General features: G+C 39.9%; 1 protein-coding gene across 3 annotated transcripts; it reads left to right on the top strand.

The window, feature by feature from the left end:
- The first annotated feature begins 209 nt into the window (after positions 1-209).
- On the top strand, positions 210-14998 carry LOC148198643 (uncharacterized). 3 transcript variants are annotated; one of them, XM_088115186.1, is made up of 3 exons: positions 210-367; positions 6845-8241; positions 14782-14998. In XM_088115186.1, exons 2-3 carry the CDS (start codon positions 7260-7262, stop codon positions 14811-14813), a joined length of 1014 nt encoding a protein of 337 aa, XP_087971312.1. In that variant the 5' UTR covers positions 210-367; positions 6845-7259; the 3' UTR covers positions 14814-14998. The 3 variants fall into 3 exon arrangements, 2 of the variants coding, with proteins under 2 accessions (XP_087971312.1, XP_087971311.1); XM_088115185.1 differs by lacking the exon at positions 210-367 and adding an exon at positions 4250-4397; XR_015786599.1 differs by lacking the exons at positions 210-367; positions 6845-8241 and adding an exon at positions 12186-12328.
- The last annotated feature ends 4247 nt before the right edge of the window (positions 14999-19245 follow it).

Below are 19245 nucleotides of genomic sequence, written 5' to 3'. Positions count from 1 at the left end.
AGTTAGTGGAGCAGGCCACGATAGCTGAGAGGTTGGATGAGTCTGGGCGTGATGAGGAACCAGAAGGGAAGCTTTTCTTTGGGCAAGCCACAGAGGAAACTGTACGAGAGGCCACAACAATTTAGGCCGGGGTTGTTGAAGTGCTTTGAGTGTGGTGGAGATCACCTCCGAAGAAATTGTCCAAAGCTGAGTGACGTCAAGAAGGAGGCGCGAACGTGTTTCACATGTAATAAGCCTGGGCATATCTCTCTTTATTGCCCTCAGAAGAGGTCAACTGGTGGAACGCCTCAGAAGTCAGCTAATGGTGAAAAGCCGCAGGTTGCTGGCAGAGTGTTTGCCATGTCTGGAGTAGAAGCCGAGAAGTCAGGTAACCTCATACTTGATACTTGTTCCTTGTTTGGTAGAAATGTGCATGTTCTGTTCGATTCGGGTGCGACGCACTCGTTTATATCATTGTCGTGTGTTGAGAATCTTGGACTCTCTATGTTTGACTTGGGGTGCGAGCTTGTTGTCTCCACTCCAACATCCGGACAAGTTTCAACCAGTTCAATCTGCGTTGGGTGTCCGATCGAGGTGACGGGTCACAAGTCCAGAGTCAATTTGGTGTGCTTACCGCTTGAAGGTCTAGATGTGATCTTGGGGATGGATTGGTTAGCTGATAACCATGTTATGATTGATTGTGGACGTCAGAGAGTAGTCTTCCAAGAACCAGAGGGCATTAAAATGTCAACGTCAAAGGAAGTTGTTCAAGATCTCAAGAGTGGAGCTGTTTGCTTTATGTTGATAGTGAAAGAGCAGAAGAAGAGCATAGACGAGCAGATCAGTGGAATACCAGTAGTCGAGGAATATGCTGATGTTTTCCCTGAGGAGGTACCGGGTTTGCCACCGAGTCGTGAAGTGGACTTTGCAATAGATCTAATGCCGGGTACAGGGCCAATATCTGTAGCTCCATATCGTATGGCTCCAGCAGAGTTAGCAGAGTTGAAGAAGCAGATTGAAGATCTGTTAGAGAAGAAGTTCATCAGACCAAGTGTGTCTCCATGGGGTGCGCCGGTGTTGCTAGTGAAAAAGAAAGACGGAAGCTCAAGGTTATGTGTGGATTACCGGCAACTTAATAAAGTCACTATCAAAAACAAGTACCCGTTGCCAAGAATTGATGATTTGTTAGATCAGTTGAAAGGAGCTGGAGTGTTTTCAAAGATTGATCTACGGTCAGGATATCATCAAATTCTTGTCAAGCCTGATGATGTGCAGAAGACAGCGTTTCGTTCACGCTATGGGCACTATGAGTATGTTGTGATGCCTTTCGGTGTGACGAATGCTCCAGCTATATTCATGGATTACATGAATCGTATCTTTCGTTCTTGTTTGGATAAGTTTGTCGTTGTATTCATTGACGATATTCTTATCTACTCGAAGAACCGAGAGGAACATGCTGAACATCTACGGGTAGCGTTGGAGATTTTGAGGGAGCACCAGTTGTATGGAAAGCTGTCGAAATGTGAGTTTTGGTTGGATGAAGTTCAATTCCTTGGTCATGTGATATCTGCTCAAGGAATATCAGTCGATCCAGCCAAGGTTGAAGCTGTGTTGAACTGGGAGCGCCCTACATCGGTGACGGAGGTAAGGAGTTTTGTTGGACTAGCAGGTTACTATCGGAAATTTGTAGAGGGTTTCTCCAAGATAGTAGGTCCTCTGACTCAGTTGACGAGGAAGGACCAACCGTTTGTCTGGACTGATGAGTGTGAAGCAAGCTTTGAAGATATGAAGAAAAGATTGACAACCGCACCAGTGCTAATTATTCCAGATATAGACAAGGCGTTTGAGTTATATTGTGATGCATCATATCAAGGATTGGGATGCGTATTAATGCAAAATAGAAGACCAGTGGCATATTCTTCTCGCCAGTTGAGGATACACGAGCGGAATTATCCGACACATGACATTGAGTTAGCAGCTGTAGTGTTTGCATTGAAGACTTGGCGTCATTATTTGTTTGGAGCGAAGTTTCAGGTTTTCAGTGACCACAAAAGTTTGAAATACCTGTTTGATCAAAAAGAGTTGAACATGAGGCAGCGAAGGTGGATAGAATATCTGAAGGACTACGACTTTGAGTTGCTTTATCATCCAGGAAAGGCAAATGTCGTGGCGGATGCTCTAAGTAGAAAACGGATTCAGATGTCAGCTCTGATGATCAAAGAGTTAGAGCTGATAGAGAAGTTAAGGGACATGAATCTCGGTGTTATTTTGGGTCGGGATCACATGTGGTGTAGTCATCTCACAATTACGAGTAGTTTCTTGGAACAAGTGAAGTCAGAACAAGAAACTGATCCGGAGCTGCAACAAATTGTGGGGTTGTTAGGAACTGATCAAGCCAAAGATTTTGCTTTTTGCCGGAATGGTATTCTTCGATTTCAAGGAAGAGTGTGTGTGCCGGCAACAACAGAGTTACGAAAGTTGATATTGGAGGAAGGGCATAAGAGTAGTCTCAGTATACATCCAGGAATGACTAAGATGTATAAAGACCTAAAAGAATCTTTTTGGTGGAGCGGAATGAAGAAGGATGTTGCAGAGTTCGTAGCTTCCTGTTTGGTATGTCAGAAGGCAAAGATCGAACATCAAAGACCAGGTGGAATGTTACAGCAGCTGAATATTCCCCAGTGGAAATGGGACAGTATCTCGATGGACTTCGTAACTCACTTACCGAGGTCATCGAGGGGTCACGACTCCATATGGGTAATAGTTGATCGGTTGACGAAGAGTGCCCACTTTATATCCATCAATCAGAAGATGTCAATGGAGAAGTTAGTAGAGTTGTACATAAGAGAAATTGTAAGACTGCATGGTGTGCCAGATAACATTGTATCTGACCGGATCCAAGGTTTACCTCGAGGTTCTGGCAACAGTTACAGGATGCTTTGGGTTCTCGGTTGAGGATGAGTTCAGCATATCACCCTCAAACAGATGGACAGACTGAAAGAACTATTCAGACATTAGAGGACTTGTTGAGGACTTGTGTTTTGGACCATCTTGGAGGTTGGAGTGAGATCTTACCATTAGTAGAGTTCACATATAACAACAGCTATCATTCTAGCATTGGGATGGCGCCTTTCGAAGCTTTGTATGGGCGAAGATGTCGAACTCCTCTTTGTTGGTTTCAAGATGGGGAAGCAATATCAGTAGGACCTGAGTTGTTGCAACAAACTACTGAAAAGGTGAAATTGATTCAAGAAAGAATGAGAGCAACACAAAGTAGGCAAAAGTCGTACGCTGATCGGAGAAGGAGGCCGCTTGAGTTCAATGAAGGTGACCATGTGTTTTTACGCGTGACGCCGATGGCAGGTGTGGGTAGGGCTATCAAGGCGAGGAAGTTGTCTCCTAAGTTTCTTGGTCCTTATGATATTCTTAGGCGGATTGGACCCGTAGCGTATGAGATAGCGTTACCACCGCAGTTGGCAAACCTGCATAACGTGTTTCACGTGTCTCAATTGAGGAAATACATTCCAGATCCTACTCATGTACTAGAAGTTGATGATATACAAGTTAATGAAGATCTTACAATCAAAGCTGGACCAATCAGAGTGTTGGAGGTGCAGACGAAAAACTGAGGGGAAAGGAAATTCGCACAGTAAAGGTGTTGTGGAACGAGGAAACCCAAGAGATGACATGGGAGCTTGAAGAGTTTATGAGAATGAGTACCCATTTCTGTTTTCGTAGTAGCCTTAATTTTCGAGACGAAAATTTTTGGAGTAGGGAGAATGTAAGACCCTAGAACCTCATGAACTTACCTAGTTGTAAAAAGTTTAAGTTTAATGTAAAAATAAAGTGCTGTCAGACTTGACATGGTTTACTATTTTAATTATAACTTTTTGTAGAAAATATCATTTAGCTGATTCTTCTTTTATTGGATAGTAGACTCAAAGAGCTTCGATTTGAGTACTCATACGCGTATTTTCGACTTCGGTAAGGGGTCAACCGGACTGTCAAAGTTGCGGTAAATTTTGCTGCTGGGGATTTGCGTGAGCAGTAAATTTTTTTGGATTGTAGGCAATGTGAGCTGGCTTGGCTGCGGTTCCTTTTGTGAGAATATTTTGGGGACCCTTTCAGACATTCCCTCCATGTTTTGGGGCTGGAAAGGAGTATGGGGCTTTGTTTTATTGAATTATCATTGCTAAATAACAATTCCATGGGTCCTTGTGTGTCTAGAATCATTTCCTTTAATTCCAAAGCTGAATGAGTGTTTTGGACAGCAGAGAAAGGCCCTTAGCTAGAGTATTTCGAAATTTCTAAGTGTGCTAAGTGTGGAGGTTGTCTTGGCCTGTGAAAGAAGAGAGGGATTCCAAGAAACTAGAGTTCTACCAAGGTTGTGGAAGAGATCAAGTTAAAGTGTTCAAGAGGTAGGGGGTTAACTTGGGATATAACATAGTGTATGATGGGTAGAAGGTAACCATATAAAGTTGTTTCATGGTTTCTTCTTGTGAGTTGAGATTAAATTTACCATGTTGAAGCATGTGTTTTCTTCTTGGTTGTGAGTTTTATGAGTTTTGAGTATAACATGAGTTTTGGACATAAAACGCAGAATCTAAAACTGAACTGTTGCGATTGTTCCCAGATTTATTTGAGACCCTTCCCGATATCCAAATTAGCCTTGTGAGTAGTCAAATTAAAGATAATTGAGTCTAGTTTTCAACAAAGAAAGAATCAACTCATTGGAGTTCGGTAGAGAGAGTAATGAGCAAAACAGTAAGCAAAGGTCAAACTGAGAAGACCAGAGAGTGGTCAACTTTTCCGCTTTTTAATATTTTACTGCAGCTATATCTGTAGTCCAAAAATTTAGATTTATATGTCCAAAGAAAGATATTTGAGTCTAGTTTCCAGGAAATCAAGAATCAACTCAATTGGAGTTCGGTAGAGAGAGTAATGAGCAAACAGTAAGCAAAGGTCAAAGCTGAACATACCTGAGCGTGATTAATGTTTCCGCGTTTTAATGATGTTACTGCAGCTAGCCCTGTAGTCCAAAAAATTTAGATTTATATGTCCAAGGAAAGATATTTGAGTCTAGTTTCCAACAAAGAAGAATCAACTCAATTTGAGTTCGGTAGAGAGAGTATGATGCAGCAAAAACAGTAAGCAAAGGTCAAAACTTGAGAAGACCAGAGAGTGGTGAACTTTTCCGCTTTTAATAATTTTACTGCATCTAGATCTGTAGTCCAAAAATTTAGATTTATATGTCCAAAGAAGATATTTGAGTCTAGTTTCCAGGAAATCAAGAATCAACTCAATTGGAGTTCGGTAGAGAGAGTAATGAGCAAAAGAGTCATCAAAGGTCAAAGCTGAACCATACTGAGCGTGATGAATGTTTCCGAGATTTAATGATTTTACTGGCAGCTAGCCCTGTAGTCCAAAAATTAGATTTTATATGTACAAAGAAGATATTTGAGTCTAGTTTCCAGGAAATCAAGAATCAACTCAATTGGAGTCGGTAGAGAGAGTAATGGCAAAAGAGTCATCAAAGGTCAAAGCTGAACATACCTGAGCGTGATGAATGTTTCCGAGATTTAATGATTTTACTGCAGCTATCCCTGTAGTCCAAAAATTTAGATTTATATGTACAAAGAAAGATATTTGAGTCTAGTTTCCAGGAAATCAAGAATCAACTCAATTGGAGTTCGGTAGAGAGAGTAATGAGCAAAAGAGTCATCAAAGGTCAAAGCTGAACATACCTGAGCGTGATTAATGTTTCCGCGTTTTAATGATGTTACTGAAGCTAGCCCTGTAGTCCAAAAATTTAGATTTATATGTCCAAGGAAAGATATTTGAGTCTAGTTTCCAACAAAGCAAGAATCAACTTATATGGAGTTTGGTAGAGAGATTTATGAGTAAAACAGTCAGCAAAGGTTAAAACTGAGAAGACCAGAGCGTGGTGAAAGTTTCAGCTTTTTAATAATTTTACTGCAGCTAGATCTGTAGTCCAAAAATTTAGATTTATATGTCCAAAGAAAGATATTTGAGTTTAGTTTCCAATAAAAAAGAAATGAACTCATTTGAAGTTATGTACAGAGAATTATGAGTAAAATAACAAGAAAAGGTCAGTGTAGACAGCACTCAATTTTTAATCATTGGGAATACTTATCTACACTCTTTGGCCAAGAGTGTGGGTAAGAGGGTATTGAGAATTCTCTTCCATTGTTGGAAGAGGAAAGAATGAATTATGAGAATGAGAGGACTGAAAGAGATTGAGGTTTGAGTGTGATGGTGAAACTGTGAGAGCAAGCGTTCTGTCATTTCCTTAGAATTCTTGTCGAATCGATGGTGTTCGTATTGCGATACGATAGTGTGTTGAGTCTCTGCGGAGACTGAGATTCGAGTGTCACCCTTTCCTCGTGCGCGGGGACTAGAGGGGGTTGAATGTCTCGCCCAATGACTTCGGCTCGTGTGAGTATAGTGCTCGGTGGGTGCGCCTAACCGAAGTTTTTACTCGTAATTCCTTGAGAGGTCGGGGAGATAGGTCTGAAGTTGCGATGGAGGACGGCTCGAATCGCCCTGTTTTGCGAAACAGGTTTGATACGACAACATTCAAGGAAACAACAGAAGCTTGAGTAAATGATTGAGTTGTGAGCTTAATATTGTGATGTATTGTAATATTATGATCTTGATAGTCTGAGTGGTGATGGTCTGAGTTACGAGTTGAATATTGTGTTGTATTGTAAGGTTGTGACTAGGATAATCTAAGTTATGATATTTTGATATTTAAATTATATGCTATGTTAGGTTCCTCGTTACTCACCCTGAAATGTTGTGGTTGTGGTTTCCACCTACGATGATCGTACTTGTACGGGAGTAGATGGCGTTGCAGATGAGGCAGAGATGAAGTAGCACGACGAGAGTTATGGGAATGACTATGGGGGACTTATCATGTTTTAAGTAGTTTTATGTTTTTGAATATTGAATTTGATATTTGTAAGGTTTGAACTTTATGTTGTAAGACGCTTAAACTTTATGTTGTAAGACGCTTAAACTTTTGATGGTTTAGTTCCGCGATGTTAATTGAAAAAAAAAAAATTTTTGGCGTAAAAGTTTTGATTTTGTTATTTTTCTAGTGGCACCCTGATAAGGGGTGTTACATTTGTATCAGAGCCTAGGTTTAAAAAAAAAAAAAAATCTTTGGGGCTTTTGGGGAGTGAGCTCGACTAGTACGCTGACGTAATTTTGATATTGCTCGTGTGGTTATTTTTCCCTGCTTATCTTTTGCATTATAAATGAAAAGGATGTCGGGACGACCAAGAAATCCTACTCCAGTAGATGTTACTGCAGAGCTGGCGCAAGCAATGCGGCAGATTGCTCAGGTTTTGCAAGCACAACAGGCACAACATGCTGAGCAGGCACCAAGGCCGAGAGTGGGTATGAACGACTTTTTACGTCACAGTCCTACAAAGTTCAATGGCAAGGCAACTCCAGATGAAGCAGATGACTGGATTTGTAACCTTGAGAAGATATTTGAAGCAATCGAGTGCACTGAGGGGCAGAAGTTAGTGTTTGCTACATATATGTTGGCAGGAGAAGCTGAGTACTGGTGGCGTGGGATGCGGAGGAGCATGGATACCCGAGGGGAAGTTGCTACTTGGGAAGACTTCAGAGCTAGATTCTTGGAGCGTTACTTTTCGGCTAGCGCTAAGCAGCAACGAGAGTCGCAGTTTCTGGCTCTTCAGCAGGGAAGTATGTCTGTTCAAGACTACAAGGAGAGATTTGAGTATTTGGCTCGTTTCTATACTCAGAATATGAGCGAGGATTGGAAGTGCAGAAGGTTTGAGCAAGGATTGCGCCACCATCTTTTGAAGGCACTTGTTCACTTGAAGATCAATGAATTTCCAGAGTTAGTGGAGCAGGCCACGATAGCTGAGAGGTTGGATGAGTCTGGGCGTGTGATGAGGAACCAGAAGGGAAGCTTTTCTTTGGGCAAGCCACAGAGGAAACTGTACGAGAGGCCACAACAATTTAGGCCGGGGTTGTTGAAGTGCTTTGAGTGTGGTGGAGATCACCTCCGAAGAAATTGTCCAAAGCTGAGTGACGTCAAGAAGGAGGCGCGAACGTGTTTCACATGTAATAAGCCTGGGCATATCTCTCTTTATTGCCCTCAGAAGAGGTCAACTGGTGGAACGCCTCAGAAGTCAGCTAATGGTGAAAAGCCGCAGGTTGCTGGCAGAGTGTTTGCCATGTCTGGAGTAGAAGCCGAGAAGTCAGGTAACCTCATACTTGATACTTGTTCCTTGTTTGGTAGAAATGTGCATGTTCTGTTCGATTCGGGTGCGACGCACTCGTTTATATCATTGTCGTGTGTTGAGAATCTTGGACTCTCTATGTTTGACTTGGGGTGCGAGCTTGTTGTCTCCACTCCAACATCCGGACAAGTTTCAACCAGTTCAATCTGCGTTGGGTGTCCGATCGAGGTGACGGGTCACAAGTCCAGAGTCAATTTGGTGTGCTTACCGCTTGAAGGTCTAGATGTGATCTTGGGGATGGATTGGTTAGCTGATAACCATGTTATGATTGATTGTGGACGTCAGAGAGTAGTCTTCCAAGAACCAGAGGGCATTAAAATGTCAACGTCAAAGGAAGTTGTTCAAGATCTCAAGAGTGGAGCTGTTTGCTTTATGTTGATAGTGAAAGAGCAGAAGAAGAGCATAGACGAGCAGATCAGTGGAATACCAGTAGTCGAGGAATATGCTGATGTTTTCCCTGAGGAGGTACCGGGTTTGCCACCGAGTCGTGAAGTGGACTTTGCAATAGATCTAATGCCGGGTACAGGGCCAATATCTGTAGCTCCATATCGTATGGCTCCAGCAGAGTTAGCAGAGTTGAAGAAGCAGATTGAAGATCTGTTAGAGAAGAAGTTCATCAGACCAAGTGTGTCTCCATGGGGTGCGCCGGTGTTGCTAGTGAAAAAGAAAGACGGAAGCTCAAGGTTATGTGTGGATTACCGGCAACTTAATAAAGTCACTATCAAAAACAAGTACCCGTTGCCAAGAATTGATGATTTGTTAGATCAGTTGAAAGGAGCTGGAGTGTTTTCAAAGATTGATCTACGGTCAGGATATCATCAAATTCTTGTCAAGCCTGATGATGTGCAGAAGACAGCGTTTCGTTCACGCTATGGGCACTATGAGTATGTTGTGATGCCTTTCGGTGTGACGAATGCTCCAGCTATATTCATGGATTACATGAATCGTATCTTTCGTTCTTGTTTGGATAAGTTTGTCGTTGTATTCATTGACGATATTCTTATCTACTCGAAGAACCGAGAGGAACATGCTGAACATCTACGGGTAGCGTTGGAGATTTTGAGGGAGCACCAGTTGTATGGAAAGCTGTCGAAATGTGAGTTTTGGTTGGATGAAGTTCAATTCCTTGGTCATGTGATATCTGCTCAAGGAATATCAGTCGATCCAGCCAAGGTTGAAGCTGTGTTGAACTGGGAGCGCCCTACATCGGTGACGGAGGTAAGGAGTTTTGTTGGACTAGCAGGTTACTATCGGAAATTTGTAGAGGGTTTCTCCAAGATAGTAGGTCCTCTGACTCAGTTGACGAGGAAGGACCAACCGTTTGTCTGGACTGATGAGTGTGAAGCAAGCTTTGAAGATATGAAGAAAAGATTGACAACCGCACCAGTGCTAATTATTCCAGATATAGACAAGGCGTTTGAGTTATATTGTGATGCATCATATCAAGGATTGGGATGCGTATTAATGCAAAATAGAAGACCAGTGGCATATCTTCTCGCCAGTTGAGGATACACGAGCGGAATTATCCGACACATGACATTGAGTTAGCAGCTGTAGTGTTTGCATTGAAGACTTGGCGTCATTATTTGTTTGGAGCGAAGTTTCAGGTTTTCAGTGACCACAAAAGTTTGAAATACCTGTTTGATCAAAAAGAGTTGAACATGAGGCAGCGAAGGTGGATGGAATATCTGAAGGACTACGACTTTGAGTTGCTTTATCATCCAGGAAAGGCAAATGTCGTGGCGGATGCTCTAAGTAGAAAACGGATTCAGATGTCAGCTCTGATGATCAAAGAGTTAGAGCTGATAGAGAAGTTAAGGGACATGAATCTCGGTGTTATTTTGGGTCGGGATCACATGTGGTGTAGTCATCTCACAATTACGAGTAGTTTCTTGGAACAAGTGAAGTCAGAACAAGAAACTGATCCGGAGCTGCAACAAATTGTGGGGTTGTTAGGAACTGATCAAGCCAAAGATTTTGCTTTTTGCCGGAATGGTATTCTTCGATTTCAAGGAAGAGTGTGTGTGCCGGCAACAACAGAGTTACGAAAGTTGATATTGGAGGAAGGGCATAAGAGTAGTCTCAGTATACATCCAGGAATGACTAAGATGTATAAAGACCTAAAAGAATCTTTTTGGTGGAGCGGAATGAAGAAGGATGTTGCAGAGTTGTAGCTTCCTGTTTGGTATGTCAGAAGGCAAAGATCGAACATCAAAGACCAGGTGGAATGTTACAGCAGCTGAATATTCCCCAGTGGAAATGGGACAGTATCTCGATGGACTTCGTAACTCACTTACCGAGGTCATCGAAGGGTCACGACTCCATATGGGTAATAGTTGATCGGTTGACGAAGAGTGCCCACTTTATATCCATCAATCAGAAGATGTCAATGGAGAAGTTAGTAGAGTTGTACATAAGAGAAATTGTAAGACTGCATGGTGTGCCAGATAACATTGTATCTGACCGGGATCCAAGGTTTACCTCGAGGTTCTGGCAACAGTTACAGGATGCTTTGGGTTCTCGGTTGAGGATGAGTTCAGCATATCACCCTCAAACAGATGGACAGACTGAAAGAACTATTCAGACATTAGAGGACTTGTTGAGGACTTGTGTTTTGGACCATCTTGGAGGTTGGAGTGAGATCTTACCATTAGTAGAGTTCACATATAACAACAGCTATCATTCTAGCATTGGGATGGCGCCTTTCGAAGCTTTGTATGGGCGAAGATGTCGAACTCCTCTTTGTTGGTTTCAAGATGGGGAAGCAATATCAGTAGGACCTGAGTTGTTGCAACAAACTACTGAAAAGGTGAAATTGATTCAAGAAAGAATGAGAGCAACACAAAGTAGGCAAAAGTCGTACGCTGATCGGAGAAGGAGGCCGCTTGAGTTCAATGAAGGTGACCATGTGTTTTTACGCGTGACGCCGATGGCAGGTGTGGGTAGGGCTATCAAGGCGAGGAAGTTGTCTCCTAAGTTTCTTGGTCCTTATGATATTCTTAGGCGGATTGGACCCGTAGCGTATGAGATAGCGTTACCACCGCAGTTGGCAAACCTGCATAACGTGTTTCACGTGTCTCAATTGAGGAAATACATTCCAGATCCTACTCATGTACTAGAAGTTGATGATATACAAGTTAATGAAGATCTTACAATCAAAGCTGGACCAATCAGAGTGTTGGAGGTGCAGACGAAAAATCTGAGGGGAAAGGAAATTCGCACAGTAAAGGTGTTGTGGAACGAGGAAACCCAAGAGATGACATGGGAGCTTGAAGAGTTTATGAGGAATGAGTACCCATTTCTGTTTCGTAGTAGCCTTAATTTTCGAGGACGAAAATTTTTGGAGTAGGGGAGAATGTAAGACCCTAGAACCTCATGAACTTACCTAGTTGTAAAAAGTTTAAGTTATAATGTAAAAATAAAGTGCTGTCAGACTTGACATGGTTTACTATTTTAATTATAACTTTTTGTAGAAAATATCAATTTAGCTGATTCTTCTTTTATTGGATAGTAGACTCAAAGAGCTTCGATTTGAGTACTCATACGCGTATTTTCGACTTCGGTAAGGGGGTCAACCGGACTGTCAAAGTTGCGGTAAATTTTGCTGCTGGGGATTTGCGTGAGCAGTAAATTTTTTGGATTGTAGGCAATGTGAGCTGGCTTGGCTGCGGTTCCTTTTGTGAGAATATTTTGGGGACCCTTTCAGACATTCCCTCCATGTTTTGGGGCTGGAAAGGAGTATGGGGCTTTGTTTTATTGAATTATCATTGCTAAATAACAATTCCATGGGTCCTTGTGTGTCTAGGAATCATTTCCTTTAATTCCAAAGCTGAATGAGTGTTTTGTTTAAATTCCTCCAGAAGCATGAGATTCCGTTAGATCCATGTGATGTTTGAGAACAGCAGAGAAAGGCCCTTAGCTAGAGTATTTCGAAATTTCTAAGTGTGCTAAGTGTGGAGGTTGTCTTGGCCTGTGAAAGAAGAGAGGGATTCCAAGAAACTAGAGTTCTACCAAGGTTGTGGAAGAGATCAAGTTAAAGTGTTCAAGAGGTAAGGGGGTTTAACTTGGGATATAACATAGTGTATGATGGGTAGAAGGTAACCATATAAAGTTGTTTCATGGTTTCTTCCTTGTGAGTTGAGATTAAATTTAACATGTTGAAGCATGTGTTTTCTTCTTGGTTGTGAGTTTTATGAGTTTTGAGTATAACATGAGTTTTGGACATAAAACGCAGAATCTAAAACTGAACTGTTGCGATTGTTCCCAGATTTATTTGAGACCCTTCCCGATATCCAAATTAGCCTTGTGAGTAGTCAAATTAAAGATAATTGAGTCTAGTTTTCAACAAAGAAAGAATCAACTCAATTGGAGTTCGGTAGAGAGAGTAATGAGCAAAACAGTAAGCAAAGGTCAAAACTGAGAAGACCAGAGAGTGGTCAACTTTTCCGCTTTTTAATAATTTTACTGCAGCTAGATCTGTAGTCCAAAAATTTAGATTTATATGTCCAAAGAAAGATATTTGAGTCTAGTTTCCAGGAAATCAAGAATCAACTCAATTGGAGTTCGGTAGAGAGAGTAATGAGCAAAACAGTAAGCAAAGGTCAAAGCTGAACATACCTGAGCGTGATTAATGTTTCCGCGTTTTAATGATGTTACTGCAGCTAGCCCTGTAGTCCAAAAATTTAGATTTATATGTCCAAGGAAAGATATTTGAGTCTAGTTTCCAACAAAGAAAGAATCAACTCAATTTGAGTTCGGTAGAGAGAGTAATGAGCAAAACAGTAAGCAAAGGTCAAAACTGAGAAGACCAGAGAGTGGTGAACTTTTCCGCTTTTTAATAATTTTACTGCATCTAGATCTGTAGTCCAAAAATTTAGATTTATATGTCCAAAGAAAGATATTTGAGTCTAGTTTCCAGGAAATCAAGAATCAACTCAATTGGAGTTCGGTAGAGAGAGTAATGAGCAAAAGAGTCATCAAAGGTCAAAGCTGAACATACCTGAGCGTGATGAATGTTTCCGAGATTTAATGATTTTACTGCAGCTAGCCCTGTAGTCCAAAAATTTAGATTTATATGTACAAAGAAAGATATTTGAGTCTAGTTTCCAGGAAATCAAGAATCAACTCAATTGGAGTTCGGTAGAGAGAGTAATGAGCAAAAGAGTCATCAAAGGTCAAAGCTGAACATACCTGAGCGTGATGAATGTTTCCGAGATTTAATGATTTTACTGCAGCTATCCCTGTAGTCCAAAAATTTAGATTTATATGTACAAAGAAAGATATTTGAGTCTAGTTTCCAGGAAATCAAGAATCAACTCAATTGGAGTTCGGTAGAGAGAGTAATGAGCAAAAGAGTCATCAAAGGTCAAAGCTGAACATACCTGAGCGTGATTAATGTTTCCGCGTTTTAATGATGTTACTGAAGCTAGCCCTGTAGTCCAAAAATTTAGATTTATATGTCCAAGGAAAGATATTTGAGTCTAGTTTCCAACAAAGCAAGAATCAACTTATATGGAGTTTGGTAGAGAGATTTATGAGTAAAACAGTCAGCAAAGGTTAAAACTGAGAAGACCAGAGCGTGGTGAAAGTTTCAGCTTTTTAATAATTTTACTGCAGCTAGATCTGTAGTCCAAAAATTTAGATTTATATGTCCAAAGAAAGATATTTGAGTTTAGTTTCCAATAAAAAAGAAATGAACTCATTTGAAGTTATGTACAGAGAATTATGAGTAAAATAACAAGAAAAGGTCAGTGTAGACAGCACTCAATTTTTAATCATTGGGAATACTTATCTACACTCTTTGGCCAAGAGTGTGGGTAAGAGGGTATTGAGAATTCTCTTCCATTGTTGGAAGAGGAAAGAATGAATTATGAGAATGAGAGGACTGAAAGAGATTGAGGTTTGAGTGTGATGGTGAAACTGTGAGAGCAAGCGTTCTGTCATTTCCTTAGAATTCTTGTCGAATCGATGGTGTTCGTATTGCGATACGATAGTGTGTTGAGTCTCTGCGGAGACTGAGATTCGAGTGTCACCCTTTCCTCGTGCGCGGGGACTAGAGGGGGTTGAATGTCTCGCCCAATGACTTCGGCTCGTGTGAGTATAGTGCTCGGTGGGTGCGCCTAACCGAAGTTTTTACTCGTAATTCCTTGAGAGGTCGGGGAGATAGGTCTGAAGTTGCGATGGAGGACGGCTCGAATCGCCCTGTTTTGCGAAACAGGTTTGATACGACAACATTCAAGGAAACAACAGAAGCTTGAGTAAATGATTGAGTTGTGAGCTTAATATTGTGATGTATTGTAATATTATGATCTTGATAGTCTGAGTGGTGATGGTCTGAGTTACGAGTTGAATATTGTGTTGTATTGTAAGGTTGTGACTAGGATAATCTAAGTTATGATATTTTGATATTTAAATTATATGCTATGTTAGGTTCCTCGTTACTCACCCTGAAATGTTGTGGTTGTGGTTTCCACCTACGATGATCGTACTTGTACGGGAGTAGATGGCGTTGCAGATGAGGCAGAGATGAAGTAGCACGACGAGAGTTATGGGAATGACTATGGGGGACTTATCATGTTTTAAGTAGTTTTATGTTTTTGAATATTGAATTTGATATTTGTAAGGTTTGAACTTTATGTTGTAAGACGCTTAAACTTTATGTTGTAAGACGCTTAAACTTTTGATGGTTTAGTTCCGCGATGTTAATTGAAAAAAAAAAAAATTTTTGGCGTAAAAGTTTTGATTTTGTTATTTTTCTAGTGGCACCCTGATAAGGGGTGTTACATATACTGCACCGGTTCTTTTAAACCCGCTTTTGAAAAAAGTATATTGCACCGGTTCTTTTAAACCCGCTTTTGAAAAAGTTATACTGCACCGGTTGGATTTTAACCGAGGCCTATATTTGCCTCGTTTTAGGGTTAAAGTTCAAAACTTTTTCACTTTCACTATTCTTCTTCCCGCAAAACCTCTCTTCCCGCAAAACCTCTCTGCCCCTCGCTGCTCACCACTGCTTTTTGCTTCGGCCGCCACGCCACGCACCACCGCAACCGTTGTCTCAGTTCCCCCTGCCAGGTGCCCCATTACCGTCGCTGGCTCAACCTCTGGGCGTCGTGGTTTCGCCTGTTCTTCATCGTCGTCACTAGTCCTTGCCTCCCCGCCGTCACACTACCAAGTCCACCACTGCCACCGTCGCCACTGGTCCTTGCCTTCATTGTCCACCATTGCCGCCTGTTCTTCTCATCAACCACCGCCGCCTGTTCTTCTCATCGACCACCGACAACCACCGTCGCGTATTGGGGTTTGGCTGGACACTGAATCGATAAAAGTTTGAAGCTTTGGAGAGGGGAAGTATTTTTGGTGTTAGGTTTTTTTGTTTGATCTTGAACTTTTGTTTTTTGCTGCAACTCTTGGTTGGTCTTGGGTGATTTTCGGTGATGAAGGAATTGAACACACGGTAAAGCTTGGGCTGTTTTCTGGTGTTTTCAGGTGATGAAGGGATTGAACACACGTTGCGCGTTCTTCCTCCGAGCGTGGCCATTTCTGCTTTGAGGGTTTTCAGGTGAAGCGAATTCAGGATTTCTATGAGGTCGGAGCGGTCCTCGCAGCACAGCGAGGCCTTGAACACCAGCCTCCCATCGCTGCCGTAGTTCCCGCCGGTGGAGAGCACCGTGATCTCGTCGGTTTCGGACGGAACCGTCTCCAGCTTCCCATTTCTGCTTCCCTGTGCTCCACTTCTGCATCCCATCGCTGCTTCCCACTTCTGCTTTCCTGTGCTCCACAATATCCAAAAAAAAAATGCTTCCCTATGCTTCACGATGTGGCAAAAAAAAACAAAAAAAAAACACTTTACTGACTCGGTTCAGATTTAAACTGAGACAGTATAAGACAAGATACTAACTCAGTTGTACAACCGAGGCATAAAAAGAAGACTTTTTACCTCGTTCGTATATGTCTCGGTTTCTAAACCGGGGCCTATGACCAAAAACAACCGAGGCCATTTACTTCTTCTGTACTAGTGGAGCAAGCCACTAGAAAATAGTTTTCTGTTGTGAAAGTTTTTTAAGTAATCTGTTTTGCTTTAATTAAGTGTTTTTTTTTATGCCAAATGTTTAAAGAGTTAAATTAAGCTTTGTAAGACCCATGAAAAAAAATATATTTATAGTACTAAATTTTAGCATTTTATTAGTAATAATAATTTTAATGGATAGAAAAATAAAAATTTTGGATATAAAATTATAGTAATTTAGAAGGAGAGGTTCAAATTTTGATAACTTATTTAGGAAAATTTTTAAGAAAATTGAATAGTAAAAAGTGAATAGTGAATAGTAAAAAAAAAAGTGAATAGTGAAAAGTAAAAAAAAAGTAAAAAAAAAAGATAAGAATTTCTTAGCATGGAAGGAATTAAGATCATATTTGAAGACATTATTAAGGAATCCATTATGAATCCATTAAGTAAAGTAGTGATTAAGTAATTAATATAATAATATTAAAATAATATTACAAAAATTAATGAATAGTAAATTTTTTTACCTATAAATAGCCATGGGAGGGAAGGGCATTTTGCACCAAGAGAAGAGGAATCAAGTGAGAGCTTGAGAAATAGAGAGGAAAGAGTTAGGGAAAAAATTTTAATTGCAAGAAGAGTAGAGGTTCTGAAGAGTTTTCGGGGAAACAAATTTCGGAGCAGGAGATTAAGTCTGGAATAAAGGTAGGGGAGCTAACCTTTCTATGCTTTTATAATATGATTTAGTATTGTTTTTATTACTATTCATGTCTTGAAATTCCGTGTGAATAGTGTTAATGCTTACTGTATATCTATCTATGTGGAATTTCGGTGTTAATATTATATGTTGCTATTTTGAATCTGTAAATAAGAAATTTGTTAAAAACTAGTTAAGGAAAACTTTGGCTAAGGAAAGACTTGGTACTTAAGTTGTCCATTGTGACGCACCTCTCTTTCCTGGAAGTCTACTCGATATGTTTTTAACTTAAATCCTATTGAACAGATTATGTACTGTTAATTTATTTTGTGATATATTCAGTTTGTATGATTTCTGAAATGATTGGATTTTATTGCATTTGAATTATGCATCTGAACATGATTGTGAATTATAATGATGTGATTTATGTGGAAAGTATGTGAATGTATGAGATATGTTAGATTCACTGTGATAATATGATGGTATATGGTTAGTCGTGTCTGGGGTTAAGTTTCAAAGTGACAGTATGGTTCATATACGTAATTCCATGATCCTCAAGGAGAGGATACATGGTGGTGATTTGGGGGGTGTATAGAATGATTGCATGGTAGCTCAGTTTTGGGGGTCATCCTGAAACTCCAATGGTCTTTCTTCTCATGTAGAGAGGATTGAACCATGTGGTGAGGAGTAGCAGGAGGTCCTAGTCTTGGGTGCTTCCATATGATCCAAGGTAAGTGATGACGGATTAACCTCGTGACTGTGGTAGGGCGGTAGTGCCCAAGTTTCATAAGGCGGTAGTGCCCAAGTTTCATAAAGTCACCACGAGTGCAAGACCCACCATAGCTCGGTAATCATTCTAGTCCGGACGAGTCGGGTTATAAAGTAACAAGTCTTGTGATGTCATTTTACCATGTGTATCAAAGTAATGGATGAGTATGTATGATGTGATTGTTGTATGATGGTACGAGTATGTATGACATAATTATTATATGAGGTTTGCATGCATGTTTCATAAATGATTGGTTGCATGTTAGCTCACCCTACTTGTTTGTGTTTGAGTATGTGCGATAATCGTATAATTCGTTATACAGGAGCATATGGCAAGGAGGATATGTTGGAAACAATACTTGATGGGGAAGACAATGCTGCAGCTTAGATTCGCTAGCTTTTATTAGTTAGTTTTGAAAAACCTTTGTGCATTTAAAGTTTTAAATTCTATGTAATTTCTATAGAGAAACTCTAATACTCTAAGTTTTCAATTCCATGTTATTCTAAGGATGATTGTAATTCTTAAATTACTCTTGACTGCTTTCCTATATTAATAAATGATGACATCTTAATTATATATGCTTTATATATATATATATATATATATATATATATATATAATTGGGATGTTACAAGCTTGGTTATGGTTGGTTATGGTGCAGGTTCAATTTTGAAAAGAGTTGTTAGTAGTTTTCATTTGTTTGAAGCAGAGTAATATATTGCTCGAAGTATATTAGTGATACAGAATATAGAACATCAGGTAAGCTGTTTCATTTTTATTTTATATTCAAACTGACCGTACAAAGGTCTGTACTTGGGACATTTTTTACTAAGTTTTCATTCATTAATTATAATATTATATAATTATACTAAGTTTACTAAGTTTTCATTAATTATAAAATACATCCTACATATAAAAGTTTTGTTTTGAATAATTGAATGGATTAGATTAGAATAATAGAATATTGCTGTCTCCGATTATAACTTATGCTGTAGCAACCTTTCAATTATATGAGAGCGTGGTGAGGAAGCAGAGCACCGAAATCTATAAATTGGTGTGTGATTATAAGATCAGCAAATCATGGATTTGAGTGATATATTTAGAGACATGCTAAATTCTTAACTTTTTCATGAATGTATTTTATTTGTAGTAGTGATTTATCCGAAAACAAAGTATGGAAAAATATTAACTTGATTTTCAAAATATCTTTACAGATATCTACACAAAATATCTTTACAGATACTAACCTTGTAAGAATGCAATAATTTTATTTTTCTTTGATAATGAAAAACTGCAGTTTTGACATGTTCTTTTCTTTATAAAGAAAATGATAATTTCTAGAGTAATTTTGAATTTATGTTCCAAAACTATATACAGAAATTTGATTAATAAGGGAAACCTTGAAATATATGGTATAGGTTTTAAGCAAAGAATTACTACGTTAGCCAAAACAAAAGCAAAGAATTCGTGAAAGTTGATGCTGAGGAAAGAATTTAGA

Source organism: Vigna umbellata, chromosome 5, assembly GCF_029865625.1.
Source record: "Vigna umbellata cultivar VRB3 chromosome 5, Vumbellata_1.0, whole genome shotgun sequence".
NCBI lineage: Eukaryota > Viridiplantae > Streptophyta > Magnoliopsida > Fabales > Fabaceae > Vigna > Vigna umbellata.
The sequence above is the reverse complement of the archived record's forward strand: the minus strand, read 5'-3'. Positions and strand labels throughout refer to the sequence as shown.

Bases quoted from the DNA above. Each gene is read 5' to 3' on its own strand.
- LOC148198643 (XM_088115186.1), top strand. From the start codon at position 7,260: ATGAAAAGGATGTCGGGACGACCAAGAAATCCTACTCCAGTAGATGTT. The intron at 8,242-14,781 runs GTAACCTCATAC...GTACGGGAGTAG, and splicing joins AGTAGAAGCCGAGAAGTCAG to ATGGCGTTGCAGATGAGGCA.